Below are 18274 nucleotides of genomic sequence, written 5' to 3'. Positions count from 1 at the left end.
TTTTGGAAGCAAGGGCATCTGGGCAGTGGTGGGTGGGGCAAGCTCTCCAGCTCCATGATAACAGAGAAAAGCAATGGAGCTGGAAAGCAGGCTGTGTGGGCAGAGCTGCAAAGAGGGCTCAGAAGGGGAGAGAAAGGGAAGAGGGTGGGTGGGTGGGCAGGTGAGAGGGGATCTGTCCCATGCCACCCCACTTGTTTTGCAGCAGCTTTCGGCCAAGCCACATTGCACCCACCAATGCTGCTGCCATGAGACTTGGCAGATCCCCCCGAGCGGCCATGATCTCCCCTCCCTAGCCAGCCAGCCACCATAGCCCAACCTACTCCACGCCTGGCCAGCCGGCTGGCACAAAGCCTCACCACTCTTCTCCTCCTCATTGTCCTCCCCACTCAAGCAGCCGCCAGCAGCTTGGGTGCTTCAGCTCTGTCCAAGTTGAAGAAAGCGGAGGCGCAGCAGCAGGATTTCTCTTAAACAATAAGACCCAGGTGTACTGCTCACTCATGTGCACCCGCTTCTTGAGAGCAATCCCACTGCTGCACCTCTGCTTTCTTCAACTCGAAGGGAGCTAAGGTCCCCAAGCCGCTGGCAGCCACTTGAGTGGGGAGGACAAGGTTTGCTGCTGCTGCTGGGCCATGCCTGGGCTATGCCCTGCCGCTGCTTCCCAAACTTCACTGCTGGGGGAAGCAGTGGCATTGGCGGATTGCTCTGTCCTGGGGAGGAAAGCAGTGAAGTGCTCTGTCCGGGGGGTTGGGTGGAATCACGGTGGCGGCAGAGGTCTCTGTCCTGGGGGGGAAGCGGCGGTGGCAGAGCACTCCATGCGGGGGGGGGGGAGAGAATTCCACAGAGAATCGGTTTTAAATTATTTGAATCCCAACACTGGGCTGGTTGATAGATTATTAACAGATCTCACATCTGTCCCTGGTTGATAGATTAATAACAGATCTCACCTCTGCCCCTGCTCATTCTACTCCCTCCTCTCTCACCTTTTAGTTAGGGTTGAATATTTGTATTTTTATAGTATTTTATTTGTATTGTGTATAGTTTTGTATAGTTTTATCTTTTTAACTTTGCAACCCAGATGTAGGAAATGACCAGGTTGAGCCCGAGGGAGAGGTCAAATGCATCATAAGTCTTGAGATCCTTCATGCCCACAACATGTAAGTCTAGCCCTGGACAGAAATCCAGGTATGACAGAAAAAGCACAGCCAAGTGCCATTAGCATATTAGTGTTCATTATTATTCAATACATAAATAGGTTCATAAATAGTGAATTATGTGTTTTGTGAACCTCTTTTGCAATTTGGACAACAAATCATGGTACAGTAAAATGTGATTTAAACAATATGAATATTGATGTAGTAAACCCACTTTGTTTATCAAAATCATATATGCATACATTAAAAATGTATGTTTTCATGAAATGAGTAGGCAAACCAAACTTGCAAAAATAAGATCTACCTGTTTATGGACACTAAAAATGACAATACATTTCCCAGTTTCATATAAGACTGCTGAAGATTGTTGGAATTATTTTTAATTAGGTAAAACAAACAACTGCAGACAACTCTGTTGCTAAAAACATTTCAACCTGTGGGATTTCTGCACAAATGTGTGGGAGGAAAAATAAAATGAGTAACCAGAGAATTTAAGATCCAAAGCAGGCAAGGGCATTGAAGGACCAGATATTTAGCTAGTGTAAACACTTTGCTTGATCAGTATTTAAACCAACATTTCAATAGCCCTGGCCAGATTGTTTTGGGGTGGGGATGTTCAACATTAGTACTCTGGTAAGCCATTTTGCCACTTACCAGGCTGGTTCTATCTGCAGAAGAAAAGCCTTTGCACATGGAATTACATACACAAAGACTTTCTCCCTACAGATCTCTTAGAGTTCTTGGGGTAGGATTGGAGAGGTGAGCCTTAAGTGGAAGATTCAGGGGATCTCTCTCTCTCTCTCTCTCTCTCTCTCTCTCTCTCTCTCTCTCTCTCTCTCTCTCTCTCTCTCTCTCTGTGTGTGTGTGTGTGTGTGTGTGTGTGTGTGTGCGCGCGCGTGTTATTTAAGTATTAAGCTTACATACTTGTTATTTTGACAAAACAATAAATAATTTTGATAATTTAAAAACCTGCTTGGGAGACCTAAAAAGGAAAGGGATATGCCATTGTCTAGTCATACCCTAATGCTAATAACTTCAGCAGGCTGCTGGAATGAACAGCCAAAGATGTATATGGTTAGATTTCCCCCCCACCAAACTGAAGACCTTGCTAAATAAATATACCTAGGCATGGCTCTGGGAGGGAGGGTTAGAGTATATCATAATATGAAGGTTAATATCTCAGGGGCTGCCATAAAGAAGAGGGAGTCAAGCTATTTTCCAAAGCGCCTGGAGGCAGGACAAGAAGCAACGGGTGGAAACTAATCAAGGGTTGAAGCAATCTAGAACTAAGGAGAAACTTCCTGACAGTGAGAACAATTAACCAGTGGAACAACCTGCCTCCAGAAGCGGTGAATGCTCCAACACTGGAAGTTTTTAAGAAGAGACTGGACAGCCATTTGTCCGAAATGGTATAGGGTTTCCTGCCTAAGCAGGGGGTTAGACTAGATGACCTTCAAGGTCCCTTCCAACTTTACTATTATTATTATTATTATTATTATTATTATTATTATTATTATTATTATTATTACTGAATGAAAAGGAGCTATAGGAGAAACTGGAACAGAAGACAAAACAATCTGGTAATATTAGTTCTATACTCTGTTGATCCGTTTACTCCACGGTGTCAAACTTGCTGCATTATGTGACGTGTTGCGACATATCACGACTTTTTTCGCATTGTTGGAGCTGGGGTATGCCCGGCATGATGCAACCAGCCCAGGATCCGGCAGTTTGACACCCCTGGTTTACTCCAAAGTGGTTGTCTCTATCTGGGTCATACTGAAAGTCCTATCATCTCCCAGAGAAAGAATCTGATGGAAGCATTTTCATTCATCCATACACCAGAGGTGATTTTACTTAATTAGGATGTTACATGAAAACACTTTCGCAATATGACAGCAGTTATCATTCTCCTGATATCTCAATTCAGGAAAGTGGGAAGCAGGCTTCAGTATTTATGTGAACTCAATAATCACGACCTGCACCAAAGCATCATTTTCTGCAATACAACCACAATAGAGAGTTGTCTGTGCTACTTTGTGAGATGATGAAACATTTTTTTTTCTTAATTGAATCCGGCCTAGGAAGAAATCTACAGGTCCTAGCAGAACAAACAATTTTGGATAATCAAAGTTGAGAATGATTTATGCCAGTGCAGCTTTCCTATATAAAGTCCCCTGGCCATGGGTACCAGCAAGAGCCAGAGTGACAATCTGGCAATGGAAATTTGATATAGCTCTCCAGATAGAGGAGGGCAAATTAGGTAATCAGTACTGGAAACGTTTCCTCCAGCAAATTCCCTTTCAGTACTGGTAGTCCCCAATTCAAATATCAGTTCCGTTCCCAACTCTGTCGTTAAGTAAAATTGGTATGTAAGGCAGAGCAGTATTTCTGTATAATGCTATATAGGTAGTATTGTATATTAATCTTGAACCATTGTGTATTTAATCTGAATAATTGTGATTTTTTTCTACAATTGGCTCCATTCTTTACTAGGTTATTCTTAAACAGGGGCATTCTTAACCCAGGGACTTCCTGTATTACTGCCCATAGCATATTTGAGCTTTTTCTCAGCACACTTTAATGGGCTAATTAGTGATACAGTATTAGAAGGAAGGTCTAAAAATATAATACTCTTTTTACAGAGTAAACTACCCCATGACCTGGAGGAATTTGGAATGCTAGAGCATGTATTCCTTTGATGTTCTTTTTATAGCAACTTGCATCCTATCACATAACTCTGTTTACTAATAGAAGTTCCACTTTGAAGATATTCTCAGTTGCTTTTTACTATTAGACCAGAACCCTAACTCTGGGAGAGTAGCAAAATTTCTTTCAGCTACCATTCCCTTACATAGGAAAACACTCTAATTTTAGGATATACAAAATATAAATAAATAAATATGCAAAATATAAATACAAATAAATCAGAAATATACATCTTTTTCATGCTTCCTATGTTGTTTCATATTTTTATGTCTCTCTGTTACATTTCACTGGTCCCTGATTACAATCAAGATAGAGTGATAAACAAATCTACATTTACTCTACAGTTGAGTAATTTACAATTTAGTATTTTATTTTCAAAATAGTTCTGTAATTTTGTCAATTTGTTTTAAGTATTTACATTTGTTGTATTTTCCTACTAGTATTTAAAATATTTTGTAGTTTGAATGTTTTATTTAATTCTGTTAATTATCTAGAAAAGCTTCATGTATCTAAATCTGAGCTCAGTACCCTTTTTACAAAAATTACATAAAAAGCTTTCCAGTGACCACAATAAAAATATTACAATAGTATAAATTAATTAATAAATCTTTCTATATAGTTAATCCTCCATTTTCTATTGCATTACTAATTGCAGTTTAATAGCAAACTTTGGAAGAGCTTTGGGGGATACAGTCAAGGTTGAAGAGAATATGCAACCCCATCTAAACATCATCTCTTTTGATAGTGTGAAATGTAGTCTTCTTATTCTAGACTAGATCAGGAATTCTGGGAGTTGAAGTCCACAGGTCTTAAAGTGGTCATAGTTGCCCACCCTTGTTTTAGACCCAAACATTCTATGTATAATTTTGAACCATTGCTTTGTGAACGGGTCACAAAATTCTCACCATTTTCCAAGCATGTTGCTACTTATTTCACTGGAAATGGTTCACTAACATAAAATGAAGAACTTTCTCACACAGTATATCAAGCTGCAATATGGATTTTACTTCATTATTTTTTATAATACATAAACTGCTAAGATTGAAATATAAAAAAAAATGAGTGTCAAGAGTTATTCGCTTTTCACCTAGTTTCTTCTCTGCTCTCAACTTGAAAACAATAGGGGTGATGGTGGTTGAATCATCTGGGATGGGAATGGAATGCCAAGAATCCATCTGCAGATTGTGAGGCCCTGCTCCCCCCTTCAAGAACATACTGTGCAGGTGTTTGAATGATCCAGACAGTTCCCATAACAAAGACAGTAGGTGATTGGACAACACAATGGACTAAGGGGAGTGCCCAAAGGAGGAATTCATGTTTAATTATACAGATCTTTGAGCAGGAAATTCAGAGCTGGTTTTGCTTCTTTTGTGCCAATGTAGTGTATGTAGTGTATTCAATAAAAGTATTATTGTTGGAAAGAACAATGTCCCAGGAGTTCCTTTCTTAGATTCGCTAGCTGGACATCAGACAATTAGGTCACACTTGTAAGATGTCAACATTGTTTTCACAGCAGTGGGATGCTACTTGGTGAAATGAGTTTTTCTTTCAGGAAAATGTTTTAGCAACTGGCTTGAGTATATAGTTTTCTTTCCCTTTCCCAACTCCTTTCACTTGGATAAACCGAATGTGCACTGTCTTTATCAAATCAGTGTGGCATTTGACTTAATCTCCCCAGTTAAATCAAAATTGATCCAATGATTTTGACCTAGTTAATGAGATCATGAAAGGACCAATACAGGTAGTCCTCGATGTTCAACCACAATTGAGTCCCAAATTTATGTGACAAGTGAGAACTTGTTAAGTAGGTTTTGCCCCATTTTACGACCTTTCTAGCCACAGTTGTTAAATGAATCATTGCAGTTAAGTTAGTAACACGGTTGTTAAGTGAATCTGGTTTCCCCATTGACTTTGCTTGTCAGAAGGTCGCAAAAGCTGTTCACATGACCTCAGTGATGGTCATAAACATGAACCAGTTGCCAAGCATCCAAATGTTGATTACATGCCATGGGAATGCTGCAAGGGTCATAAGTGTGAAAAATGGGCATAAGTCACTTTTTTCAGTGCTGTTGTAACTTTGAGCAGTTACTAAACAAACTGTTGTAAGTCGAGGATTACCTGTACAAATAAAATTATTGCATTTGTACAAAATGAGATGAAAAATAAATGCACACATATATGTATATATATATATAGGTATCTTTATTTGTATAAAGTTTTTATTTTCAACATACTTGCTTAGATTTTCTTTCATAATAAAACTATGTACCTTGAATGCCGTTTTCATCCTAAGAAAAAGAGCACTCTATCCTTTTTGTGCAAATAAAAAAATATGTGTTCTGGAATGCTAATGTCATAAAATGGTTGTTTCAAGAGATTCGGCTTTCAAGCAGTCCCCTGAAGAAGTTTTTGCCTGTTCCTGAAAACAGGAAGAGTTCTGCTCCGTCAAGCCTTTGAAGTCCTGAGAATGACAACTACACAAAGTTATACTGTCATGCCTTCTGTTCCGTAAACTGCCTGAAAACCATGGCAGATCACTTCTGATGCTCTTGAACAACAGAGTTGATGAAAACCAGTTGAGCAAGCTGAAATCTGATCCATCTACTCTTGTACTCCATTGTACTGTGTCATCAACATTCATCAACGTTGGCTCTAGATCAAAAGCACTTTTTTGAAAACCCAAAGATGGTTCACCTTTATCATCAACTACTGAAAGATGTCCATTTTCCTCACAAAATTGAGCATCAAGAGGAGAAACAAGAGTATTTAAATCTGTTGAACACCCTGGTTTTGGCATCTGAGATAGCTCCTTTTTTTGTTGACATAATTCTGTTGGGTTATTGTGGTTACAGGTCCTTGAAAAACCACTAGTAATGAAATATGGGCTTTCAGGAGAATAACCAGTATTTTGATAAATTTGGGAATTGGTGTCCCTTTTGGTGGCCCACTTGTTTAAAAGCTGGTTGTGGGAGCCTGGAAGCAATCTGGACAACTGGCGTCCAAGTTGAAGCTGGGTTGGGAAAAGTGTGCCTTGAAGTATTCTGTAGAGAAATCTGATGGAGAGAAGTGAAGGAATTAAAAATGAATGCATCAAAAGAATATTGTACCAATTTAAACCTGAATGAAATAACAAGGGTGATAGCTGTCAACATCATTAGGTAGAGCAGCCCAGGATATCAACTCCACCTGAAGGCTTTATTAAACTTGGTTACAATAATAACATCTTTCAAGTTCAATTGTACTGTACTTCCTCTTCTTCTTAAATTTCAATGAATTAGGGACACATCTGTATAAGCTAATTCCAAATGTTAACTTGTTCTTGACTTAAAAAAAATGCTTCAACCTGTTGCTCAGATTCCTGCATATCTTCATCAAGGTAATTTTCCTTACTCTATACATCCATCGCCTCTTTTGGTCTTACCCTCCCAGTGTGTCAGAAAATTCTTGTCCAGGTTCATGGGAACGAACTGCAAATTCACTGTTCTCTTTTGCTGGCAACTCCCCTAGAAGTCCTGCAAAGAGGCTGTACAAGGAGACTTTTACTTGTCAGCATAACTTTTTGCTGTGGTTTACTTGATGTTCACTTTCCATATTTATTATGGCCAGTGGCAGGAAAAATAAAGTCACTGATTTATTTGGCTTTGTCACCTCTATATTCTGATTATTGTAGCATATGCACTTTTCTTTCCCCATAGGAATATTGCTCACAAACAATATGTAGAAAAGAAAAAATGCTTTACGTTAACTCTCTAAGTGATGCCCACAAGAAAAAAAAAAGATACTCTACCTGGGAAGCAAAGCCACAATGGGTGAAATAAGACAAGTCAGATAAAACACCGGTTCTCCCATCAGCTTCTCCATAGTCCAGTAGGGATTTGATGGAGGATAGCATATTGGGCACGAAATATTATAAATGAGCGCCACAATGAAGAATAAAGCAATGCTGAAGACACATGATGACAAATGTAGCCAGGTCTGAAAGAAACATATTACAATTATTTTGCAATTCTGTACTTTACTGGTATTGTGTGTTCAGACAAAATGGAAAACTAGTATTTTTCTAAAAGGTTCAAGAGGATGGAGTAAGTTCAAGAGAAAATATTCACTACACCAAGGTTGAAATCTACACCAAGAGAGAAATGTAAGGAAATCTGAGTAGATTTCTGCAAGAATTTTGTAACCACAATGGAATCAGTAAAATGGTGTTGCCAAACTGGACATTTCCATTGTAGGAGGATTTTCATGACCAAGTAGATCAGTAAATACAACCTCAGAGAAAAAGCAAGTCTTTGAGTAAATGAGCATTCCTACCTGTTTTGCTACAAGGCACTACTTAGTCAGCATCTCACTTTGGATGATTCCTGCAATATCACCACAACCTAGTCATGGATAGACTCACTTTGGACGCATGGATTCGGCAATTATCAGCACCTTATAGAATACTTTTTAAAAAACCTCCCTCTTACAGTTTGTCAATATATTATGTGAACGGAAAGCTTAAATTTTTAAAAACATGTTCTTGGTTGAAAGATTTTGTTTTAGTCTCCTAATAAATTTGCATTTACCAGCAAATATAATTTTTACCAATTGATAAAAATTGATCATATTGTGACATTTTCAGGTGCTTAATTGGATACACTCAGTTATTACACAGAACTTATCTCTAAAGGCTCAAAGGTTACCTTCCCCTGTTAAAAATGTCCTATTGAAGTATATTCATGTTTTTCCTTTGAGTAGGAGTTAGTGTAGACACACTAAAAATAAAAATGTATTCTCCAGTCTATACAGATAGATTCCTATAGTACATGCTATTCAAAGCTATGCATACTCGTCCATATTAGGTAGATAATTATATAAATTTCACATCTGTCTTCTAGCAGAAGTTTGAATTTATTCCCTTTATTTTAATGGATCCTTGCGTCACTTTTTTTTCTTGTTTGAATTTTTAAAATGTATGGGCTGAAGACAGCAACAAAGTTTTGCTAGCATTGTGAGGGTTTCTTGAGTACTGTAATAGCTAAGCAAAGCACAGAAAAACAAACAGCATTTGCCTAAATGTATGTCTAGAAAAATCTATGAAGAAAACCCCAAAATCTCTTCCCGGCCTTTTGAGTTGGTAGCTGTAGTGTTGGTAGATATTGTTTTATACATTGTTATTCTGATGCAGAAGCCATTTCATGTATTCCAACCATATATTGCCCACTGGTATGCTTATAGGGGAATTCTGAGAGCGAAGAACAATAATGTGTTGATGTCAGTAGGGATGGAGGAAAAATTAATCTGGATTATTATATAAAATTATCCAAGTGGATCCTCCTGAACTAAAAAAAGAAAATGTGACAAAACCACACTGTTCTAAATTATCTTTGTATTAAGTAAAAAATGTGTTAAACTAAGATTTACAATATTTGCAAAAATATGGCAATAGCAATAGACAAATATATAGAGGACTCACACCTGACCCACTGATGACTAACACCGTCCAATGACTCTGACCTGAAGTAACCTCCCCATCACAAGACCCATCACAAGCCTCTCTCTGATGACTCACACCTGACCCATCACAAGACCCTCTCTTGACTCACCCACACTTGAAGCCCTTATAAACAGAAGAGCACTGACATAGACATCTCCTAAATGCTGCTGAAGATGTTACCTAGCCTGGTAATGAAATGTTCAGAAACCAACCCACAAGCTCAGAGAATGAACCTGCACCCTCATATAGACAAATATATGGAGATGAGACCAATTCCAACTGCTAGTGATCGCCTATCAAGACCTACAGTAGATGGCTTGGTTCTCAGTTTCCTTAGGGTACATCTTGTCCAGGTGGAATGTAAGAGGTTAGGTTCCTGCCCCCAAGAGAGATCAAAGAGCATGAAGTTGGAGATAATCCTTCTTGTAATGTTTCAGCTAGTACTTTGTAAAATCTTACCAGAGACATATCAGGTGTCCTGCTTATTGGCTTTGTATGGAATTGTTAGTTCCATTTTAGCAGATGATAAGAGATTAATTCTTTGTTGAGGTTTATTCTTTCTGATGCTATTTTTTACATATATAAACTCTTGGGAACTGAATGACATGGGTATTTTTATAAATAAACTAGACAACTTGTGACCCGTTGAATCATTGTTTCAGAGATATCCCCTAAACAGAGAAACAGAATGATCCTGTGTGGGCAAAAAAGCACTGGGAGTGACTTCCAACTTCCTGGGGGCTTTCCCATTGACTTTCCTTTTGGGAAACTGGTGGGGAATGTTTTAAATGATGGTCATATGACTCTGGCTGATGAGGCTGTGCCACGGCATTGAAGTGGACACACTTTTGTCAAATTTCAATTCCATGGGAGTAATGGATCCCAGATTTTGGCTGCAGTCTTTAAATTAGCCCATTTGCAATATGTTGACTCAAAAATTGTTGCCCTATGATGCAACAATTGAAGGTTATAAAAGACAGGAGAGTTTTAATTGTATATAGATAAGTAAATATGGATAGACTAGAACAAAACATTGAGGTGGGATGCAAGCATGTGTAGAGTCTGTACCTTTGTTTGTTTATCACAAAGCAGGCTCTGTTCAGTTTGTCTATGCACGCAAAGGACAAAACCTGCATTGTGTAAGTGGAATACTGCTTTCATGATCCTTCTCCCCACCATGCCATGGGGGGGGGGGAGGGGAGAATTACTTGTGAGTTACATAGAGAAATAAAAATAATGAAAGTGTGAATGTTGAATCCTTATAAACTGTCCTTATAAGTAATATGCTTTAAAACGTGGTGGTAAATGTTCTTTTGAAAAACATGGGGACCAGTTCATACAGGAGAAGAGGGGATATGAGAAAAAGAAGGGTAGCTCAAAATGCCAGAAGGAGAGAAAAACTGTCAATCTTCAAATGCAGACCAATTGATGGAATTATGGTAGTTAAGTCTTAATTAATAATAATTTATTAAGTTTATATATCTGCCTAAATAATGCTTGTGATGATATAAAATATGTTAAACTGTATCCTCTGTGAATGTTTATGAGATTCAGAGTTTTGAACATTGGTCTGTTTGTGTGTGTGCACATGTGTTGGTGTGCAGGAATCTCAAAATTGAATGCAGCATGTACTTCAATAAGCTATTATTTACATATAAAAGAATGTATGAAATCATTATCTACTGAAGTTTGCTAATAAAATAAAATCTAATTGAAAGGCAACTGTAGAATTATACCTTAAGTGGCAGAGTATAGGTCATGTTTTTGAAGGTAACTTACCCAGGTTTTGGTTTCTATAGCCAAATGGAGTATTATGGTAAAGAGAGCTGCTGTGGTGATAGGAATTCCCCATGAAAATATGTCCACATCTGAATCATAATATATCTAGACAAAATTAAATGAGAATTAAGCACATTTGACAATATAAATCCAGAAGAATATTAACCCAAAGTCCAGAAACTATAAAAACTAGGAACGGGGTGGCAAGTATTTCATAGTTTTTGTTGCTGACACCATCTCTTCCTATTCTAAGTACATGACACCTGAATTTTTGGTGAATGGCATAGGGAACATACAAGCTTCACTGTCAGATGCAAAGAATCATGGCTATTCATAAAGTTGCAGCATAGAAGATTTATCCAAGCCTGTGCACAAGAATCTGGTCAATTAAAGCTCAACATTAAATTGGCACCAGGTAAGGATCAATGGAATTCAGGAGGGGTTAGACTTGGAGCACTTGTGGGAACACAGTGACTCTAAACTAATGGCAAACATAATTCTTTCCCCAGCTCTGCCAGCTTTTCTCCTACATTCATTGGGTGTGCACATAAAGCCATTTTCCAACTGCTGATCCTTATCACCCAATAGCAACAGATTGGGTTATCTGTATCAATAACCCATAATTTTGAATATCTTTTTTGCCTCCACAGCTTCAATAATCAAAGCCATAAATGCCAAACTGACCCTCCCAGCACTTAGTTTCACTTGCATACATTTGCCACGCTTGGCTTCTTTTCCCCATGATTCAAGAACAGAAGGATTGAAGCATGTTTACCACTGATAACTTACAAAGTAAGGGATGAAGAAACAAACCAAGCTTTGATAGAGAGCATCAATCATGTTCATCCAAAACATATGCGGCTGATACTCCTGTAATGGGGGAGGCAGAGAGAGAGCTTTACCTCTGATGAACCACTTCTTGTTAAAAAAAACAAAACTCAGTGATTAAAAGAAGCAGAAGAGTTCGTTTAGGGAATTCATCTAGAAAAGCTGCTGAATATAAATTATATTCTGAGCCAAAGAAGCATTCCCATCCAACCTTTTTGGCAGTTTGACTAACTAAAACCCAGTCCAACATTTTCCAAAAACCCTTCCCTTTCAAACATAGTTAAGTGGACCACACACTTAGCCTCCTCTCCCTCTACTGTCTTATCAAGAGCTACTGGAGGTCCTGACTAAAGGCCACCTGATCAGACTATATTTCCTGAGGCTCATACTGAACATGCTGTCCTACTACCTGGAATAGTAATATAGCTGATATTAAAGAGTTGTAAGAGTAGATCAGGGAGAGTTTGGAGGATCAAAGAAGTCTGAACAGGATGAATGGGTGGAATGGCTCAGAAATATTAGATAGGCTTAGTTTGTGCATAAGGCAATTCCCAGTCTTTCTGGAAGCAGCTCAGATTTCTTTCTTTTTCTAAGCCAGTCTGTCATGAAAAAGAGAAAGGATTATCCATCTCCTGTTCCATGGATAACTCCACTTCAATCCTGACATTACAGGTCAAACTCTGAAGTGACCTGTGATGTATCTCAATTCCTGAATGTGACACCTGTTCTCATAACTGACAGTGACATTAATATGGCGAAGATATTGGATCCAAATGAGTAAGCTGCATTTAGTTCAGGCAGGCAAATGAATTAGGGACTAGCTTCTGTTGATTTCAATAAACATAAAATGGAATTAAAGACTATGGATTTAATGAATCATTTTTAATTATGGTGATTATACATTATATTCCTAGTAGCAGTAGCCATAAGCCTCTCAATAAAATGTTATTTGTTCATGCACAGCTGATCTTATCATCTAGCTATTTGTGCCATTTGACAGTGAGGGTTGGAAACACAACACATAACAGAAATTATTAAAACACATCACCTGGAGGCAACTCACATCAGCATATTAAAAAGGGGTCACATGGCATCCTGACCCAGGTCAAAGTATTTTTAAATGATGACAGGATCCAGGCCATCTGAATCCAAAGACCTCTTCTTGGCTACTCTGGACAACATTTTAGTAACTACTCAGGGACTTGGAAAGTTCTTGTTTTCTTGTGAAACCATTTAGCTATTTTGCAGAACAAGAGCACATACACAATTCATTGTTTGATATTATCCTCTATTTCCAATGTAGAAATCTAGAAATGTATTCTGGCCTCAAGGTTCACTGTATTCTGCTGTCAAAATATACAGTCCTGGGAAGAAAAGGGTACAACTTCTTTCTACCCTGCAGAATTATTTTACTTTTTGGCTACCTATTAAAGTTAGAAAGTTGATATGGCAATATAATGTCCAAGTTCTTTATTAATACATCTAAGTATGCTTAATTTGAACAAGGTTTTCATTACTTCTCCACCCTTGTTACATCAGCTGGTAGCCAACTGGCAGCCCTCCTGGACTCTCAGTGGCTGTCAAAACCATCAATCATGGTATTCTTCTGGACTGACTTTGGGTGCTGGTAGTGATAAGTACTGTTACAATGGTTGTCCTCCTTCCTCTGTGGCCAGTTCCCGTTAGTATTGGCAGTGAAGAGGTTGAATCCTAGGCACCTGCAATGTGAGGTGCCCAAGGGCTTGAGCCTTTTGCCACTCCTTTTTAACATTACACGAAACTACTAGGGGAGGTCATCCTTAAGTATCAGATCTCATATCACCAGTATGTTGATGATACTTAATTATATATCTCCACCCCTAGCCGAACAGTGTTGGCCATGTGCTTAGAATCTGTAAGGGTCTGGATGGTGACCAATTGGTTTTGACTCAACCCTGGCAAGAAAGAGTGGCTATAGCTATGCTCCCCAGGTCCAGATGATATTTCATCATTAACTCTTGATGGGGTAGCACTTCCTTGGACTGAGCTGCTGCACAACTTGGAGGGTCCTCCTGGATCCATGCAGGACCAGGAGGCAGCCATGGTTAGGGACACTTTTGCACAGATTCATCTTCTGCACCCTTTTCTGGACCAGGTGACCTTGGTCACAGTCATTCATGCTCTGGTCTCCTCCCATTTGAGTTACTGCAGTGTGCTCTACATAGGGGTGCCCTTGAAGACTATCTGAAAAATTCAACTAGTCCAGAATGCAGCATTGCACACAGTGATGGGTGTCCCTAGGTTTGCCCATTTAATACCTTTGTTGCCTGAGCTGCCCTGGCTTCCAGTTTCTTTCATGGTGCAATTCAAGGTACTGCTCTTCATCTTTAAAGCCCTATATGGCAGAGGGCCAGATTATTTGCAGGACTTTCTTTCCCTAAGGTAATCTACCCATCCTAACTGGCTAGATAGGATGAGCATGCTTCCTTCCTTTAAGGATTATCATCTGATGGAAGCTAGGAAGTGTGCCTTTTCCATGGTAGCCCCGGCCCCTTTCCCCCTGACTTTTGGCAGGCCACTAGCCTTCCATAAAGCACTAGAGACCTAGCTTTTCCCCTAAATACAGGAATAAAGTGAAGTCACTGCACATCAGAGTCTGATTTGACACTAGATTTTGTTTTTATGCATTTTGTTTTAATAGTTTTAATATGGTTTTGTGTTATTTTAATTTTTGATTGGGAACCACCCAGAGTTTATGATAAAATGAGTGGCTATATAACTATTGTACATAAATAAATAAAAATTATATTGCATTATGTAACATTATGTAACATTATACATTGCAGAGGAATTTTGGATGGGCCTTAATGTTATGCTTTTCAGGAATCATGAAGATCTAGTGGTTTTGCTAAAATTAAAAAAAGATAAGAATGATCTTCACATCACATTTTAGGACCTGAATAATGCAGAAATGAACACATTTTTACCTCCATCTTCTGGCCACTTGTGTAGAGCTGAGGAATAGCAATTAATGTCTCTGCAGGTACATCTTTATCAAGAACTCCAACAATCAATTGAGGAAGAGATGAGAATAATAAGTTAAAGAAGATCAGGTACCATTGATCAATCATTGATGATCCCGAAAATCCACAGTAAAACTGGTACCAGAACAGAAGGGCAACAAACATCTTTAAAAAAAAGAAAAAAGGAAAAGAGCAAAACATGAATTTTTAATATTTGCAAGCAGCATATTTATGTGTAAAATTCTGGTAGGATATCTCCTTTTTCATGAACATATTGAATTTAATAAAATAAGTCTAGTTCTAGATCTTTATCTGACTCAACATATACTGCCCAATCCCTCACCTTTACAGGTAGTCTTTGACTTACGACCACAATTGAGCCCAAAATTTCTATTGCAAAGTGAGACATTTGTTAAGTGAATTTTGCCCCATTTTATTATATTTCTTGCCACAGTTAAGTGAATTACTGCAGTGAATTACTTCCTCCCAGAAGGTAACAAGGAAAACAGGTCGCGAAAAGGATGTGTGGTGTCCCCGACAATTTTGCAGCAACACTTGTATGCTATGTCTTGGATGGAAAGGAGGGAACTGCCAATAATCTTTTCTGCCATCCTCACCACTCTCTGCACCACCTTCCTGTCTGAAGCAGTGATGCTTCCATACCAGACTATAATGCTGTATGACAGGATGCTCTCGATCATCCCTCTGTAGAAAGTGGTAAGGATGGGGGAAGGAAGATGCAGAAAATGCAGGCCCTGCTGTGCCTGCTTCACCAGTGTCTCGCTACTGAGTGACCAAGCCAGCCTACTTGTTAACTGCATACCCAGGAATTTGATGCTGGTAACCATCTTCATAGGTGAATCATTAATGCAGAGAGGACTGTGGCTGTGCCTGCCTTTTCTGAAATCGACAATGATTTCTTTGGTTTTTCCAATGTTTAAAACTAGGCTGTTTTTCTTACACCAGTTCACCAAACCCTCAACCTCCTTGCAGTAAGCATCCTCACTGTCATCTTGAATAAGGCCGACTACTGTTGTATCATCCGCACACTTAACAATATGGTTGGTGGCAAACCTAGCACAGCAGTCATGGGTCAACAGGGTGAACAGCAGCGGACTTAGGACACAGCCCTGAGCTCAAGAAAATGGTGTTAGAAATACAGCTCGCACATACTGGGGCCTGTTAGTAAGAAAATCAAGAATCCAGTTGCACAAAGGAGTGTTTAAGGCTAGAAGGCCCAGTTTATTTACTAGATGCTGGGGAATGATTGTATTAAATGCCAAACTGAAGTTGACAAACAGCATTCGCACATGAGTATTTCTTTCCTCTAAGTTCTCCAAGCTCAGATAGAGAACAGAAGAAATAGCATCCTCTGTGGAGCGATTTGGTCGGTAAGCAAACTGAAGTGGGTCAAATGCTGGTTGGAGGCTAGATACAATAATGTCCTTTATCAGCCTCTCAAAGCATTTCATAATGATGGATGCCAGTGCAACCTGAGGGTAATCATTGAGACCAGTCATTGTGGACTTTTTTTGGTACTGGCAAAATGATGGCTGTCTTAAAACCCGATGGGACCACTGCCTGCTGCAATGAGAGATTGAAAATATCTGTAAGAACACAAGCCAGCTCATCAGCACATTACTTAAGAACCCACCCAGGGATATTATCTGGGCCTGCTGCTTTCTGAATGTTAACTTTCCTCAATGTTTTCCAAACAGAGGTGACATCAAAGTTAAGCACTTGTTCATCCAGATGGGGCACAGCTTTCCTAGCCGGGGTGCTATTTGATGCCCCGAATCTTCCAAAAAATGTATTCAGCTCATTTAGGAAGTCTGTGTCGTCCTTACATCTTGGAGCCTCCTTATAATCTCTAATGGTCTGGATTCCTTGCCACATGCGCCTGGTGTTTGTTGGATCCTGAAAAAAGTTCTGAATTTTCTGACAATGGGCTTGCTTTGCACCTTTTATGGCACTTTTCAAATTAGCTCTGGCTGTTTTAAGTGCCAGCATATCGCTGGATTTAAAAGCTACATTCCGTGCTTTCAGCATCTTGCGGACCTCATACGTCAGCTACACTTTTTCATTCACCCTCACAATAATGCTTTTAAGGACACAGACATCCTCTATGCACGTTTGGATATATGCAGACACCATGGTGGCATACTCCTCCACATGTATATGTTGGTTATCAGTTGCTGTTTCTTTAAACATGCCCCAATCCATGCACTCAAAGTAGTCTTGTAATGCTTCTATAGCTCCCTCTCCCCAAACCCTCACCTGCTTTACTGTAGGTTTCACTCTGACTAATAAAAATTTATATGCTGGAATAAGCAGCACTAAGAGATAGTCAGAGGGGCCCAGGTGAGGGCAGGGGATAGCTTTGAATGCATTCTTGATGTTAGAATAAGCAAGATCCAGTGTATTCTCCCCTCTGGTTGCAAAAGGTGATCACATAATCCCAGGACACTGCAACTGCCATAAATACAAGTCAGTTGCCAAACATCTGAATTTTGACCATGTGACCGTGGGGATGTTGCAATGGTTATAAGTGTGAAAAACAGTCATAAGTCACTTTTTTTCATTGCCATTGTAACTTCAAATGGTCACTAAATGAACTCTTGTAAGTCGAGGACTATCTGTACAGACATTGCCTGTATTTTGGTTCCCTAATGATTGATCTGAAGAGAAAAAGAGGCTCAACTTCCCAACTAATGGGAGAGAGGATAGTTTGTTACTGAAAATGACATTACTTATCTCTTCTTCTTAAGGATCATATAGGAATTTAATCAGACAAAACTAATTTGTTGGGATTTTCTCCACATATATTTCATATTCTACACAACAGTTATTTGTCACCAAAAATATTTCTCATTATATTGATGGGAGAAGAAAAGTTTATTGTGAGTTTACTGATTTCAAGACAGTGAATTGGCTTGTATTATGGTACAGTTTGAATTTGGAGTTGCAGGTTGGTTGTTGAATGTGATAATAATAATAATAATAATAATAATAATAATAATTTAATTTGTACCCCGCCCTTCTCCTCACCGGACTCAGGGCGGCTAACAGCCTTATAAAACCACAATACAATAAATATCTATATTAAAACCAAATTAAAAGAAAATATTTGAAAGGCCAATCATTAAAATTACCCTTAAAATTACCCTTAAAAACCCCACTAAAATTCCCTAGGCCAGACCCGCTTGTTGAAAAAGCCATGTCTTTAGGGCGCGGCGGAAGGAGGGGAGATCCGGGATCACCCGGATCTCTGGGGGTAGTTCGTTCCAGAGGGTGGGGGCTCCCACCGAGAAGGCCCTCCCCCTGGGGGT

At 39.1% G+C, this 18274-nt stretch overlaps 1 protein-coding gene across 1 annotated transcript in view; it reads right to left on the bottom strand.

Annotated features, from left to right (window-relative positions):
• Window positions 1-6054: 6054 nt before the first annotated feature.
• Window positions 6055-18274, bottom strand: part of LOC107300978 (probable phospholipid-transporting ATPase VA) — a 104284-nt gene continuing 92064 nt past the window's right edge. The window contains exons 17-21 of the mRNA XM_029287147.1: window positions 14910-15110; window positions 11905-11985; window positions 11116-11220; window positions 7648-7835; window positions 6055-6913 (exon numbers count right to left, since the gene is read on the bottom strand). Coding sequence (XP_029142980.1) covers window positions 6214-6913; window positions 7648-7835; window positions 11116-11220; window positions 11905-11985; window positions 14910-15110 — 1275 coding nt within the window. The 3' untranslated portion in view covers window positions 6055-6213. The remainder of the gene's footprint in view (window positions 6914-7647; window positions 7836-11115; window positions 11221-11904; window positions 11986-14909; window positions 15111-18274) is intronic.

The sequence above is a fragment of the Protobothrops mucrosquamatus genome, unplaced genomic scaffold (genome assembly GCF_001527695.2).
Source record: "Protobothrops mucrosquamatus isolate PMUCROS unplaced genomic scaffold, P.Mucros_1.0 scaffold_19, whole genome shotgun sequence".
In the NCBI taxonomy this organism is placed as follows: domain Eukaryota; kingdom Metazoa; phylum Chordata; class Lepidosauria; order Squamata; family Viperidae; genus Protobothrops; species Protobothrops mucrosquamatus.
Note: the sequence above shows the minus strand (reverse complement) of the source record. Positions and strands in the feature narration are given on the sequence as shown.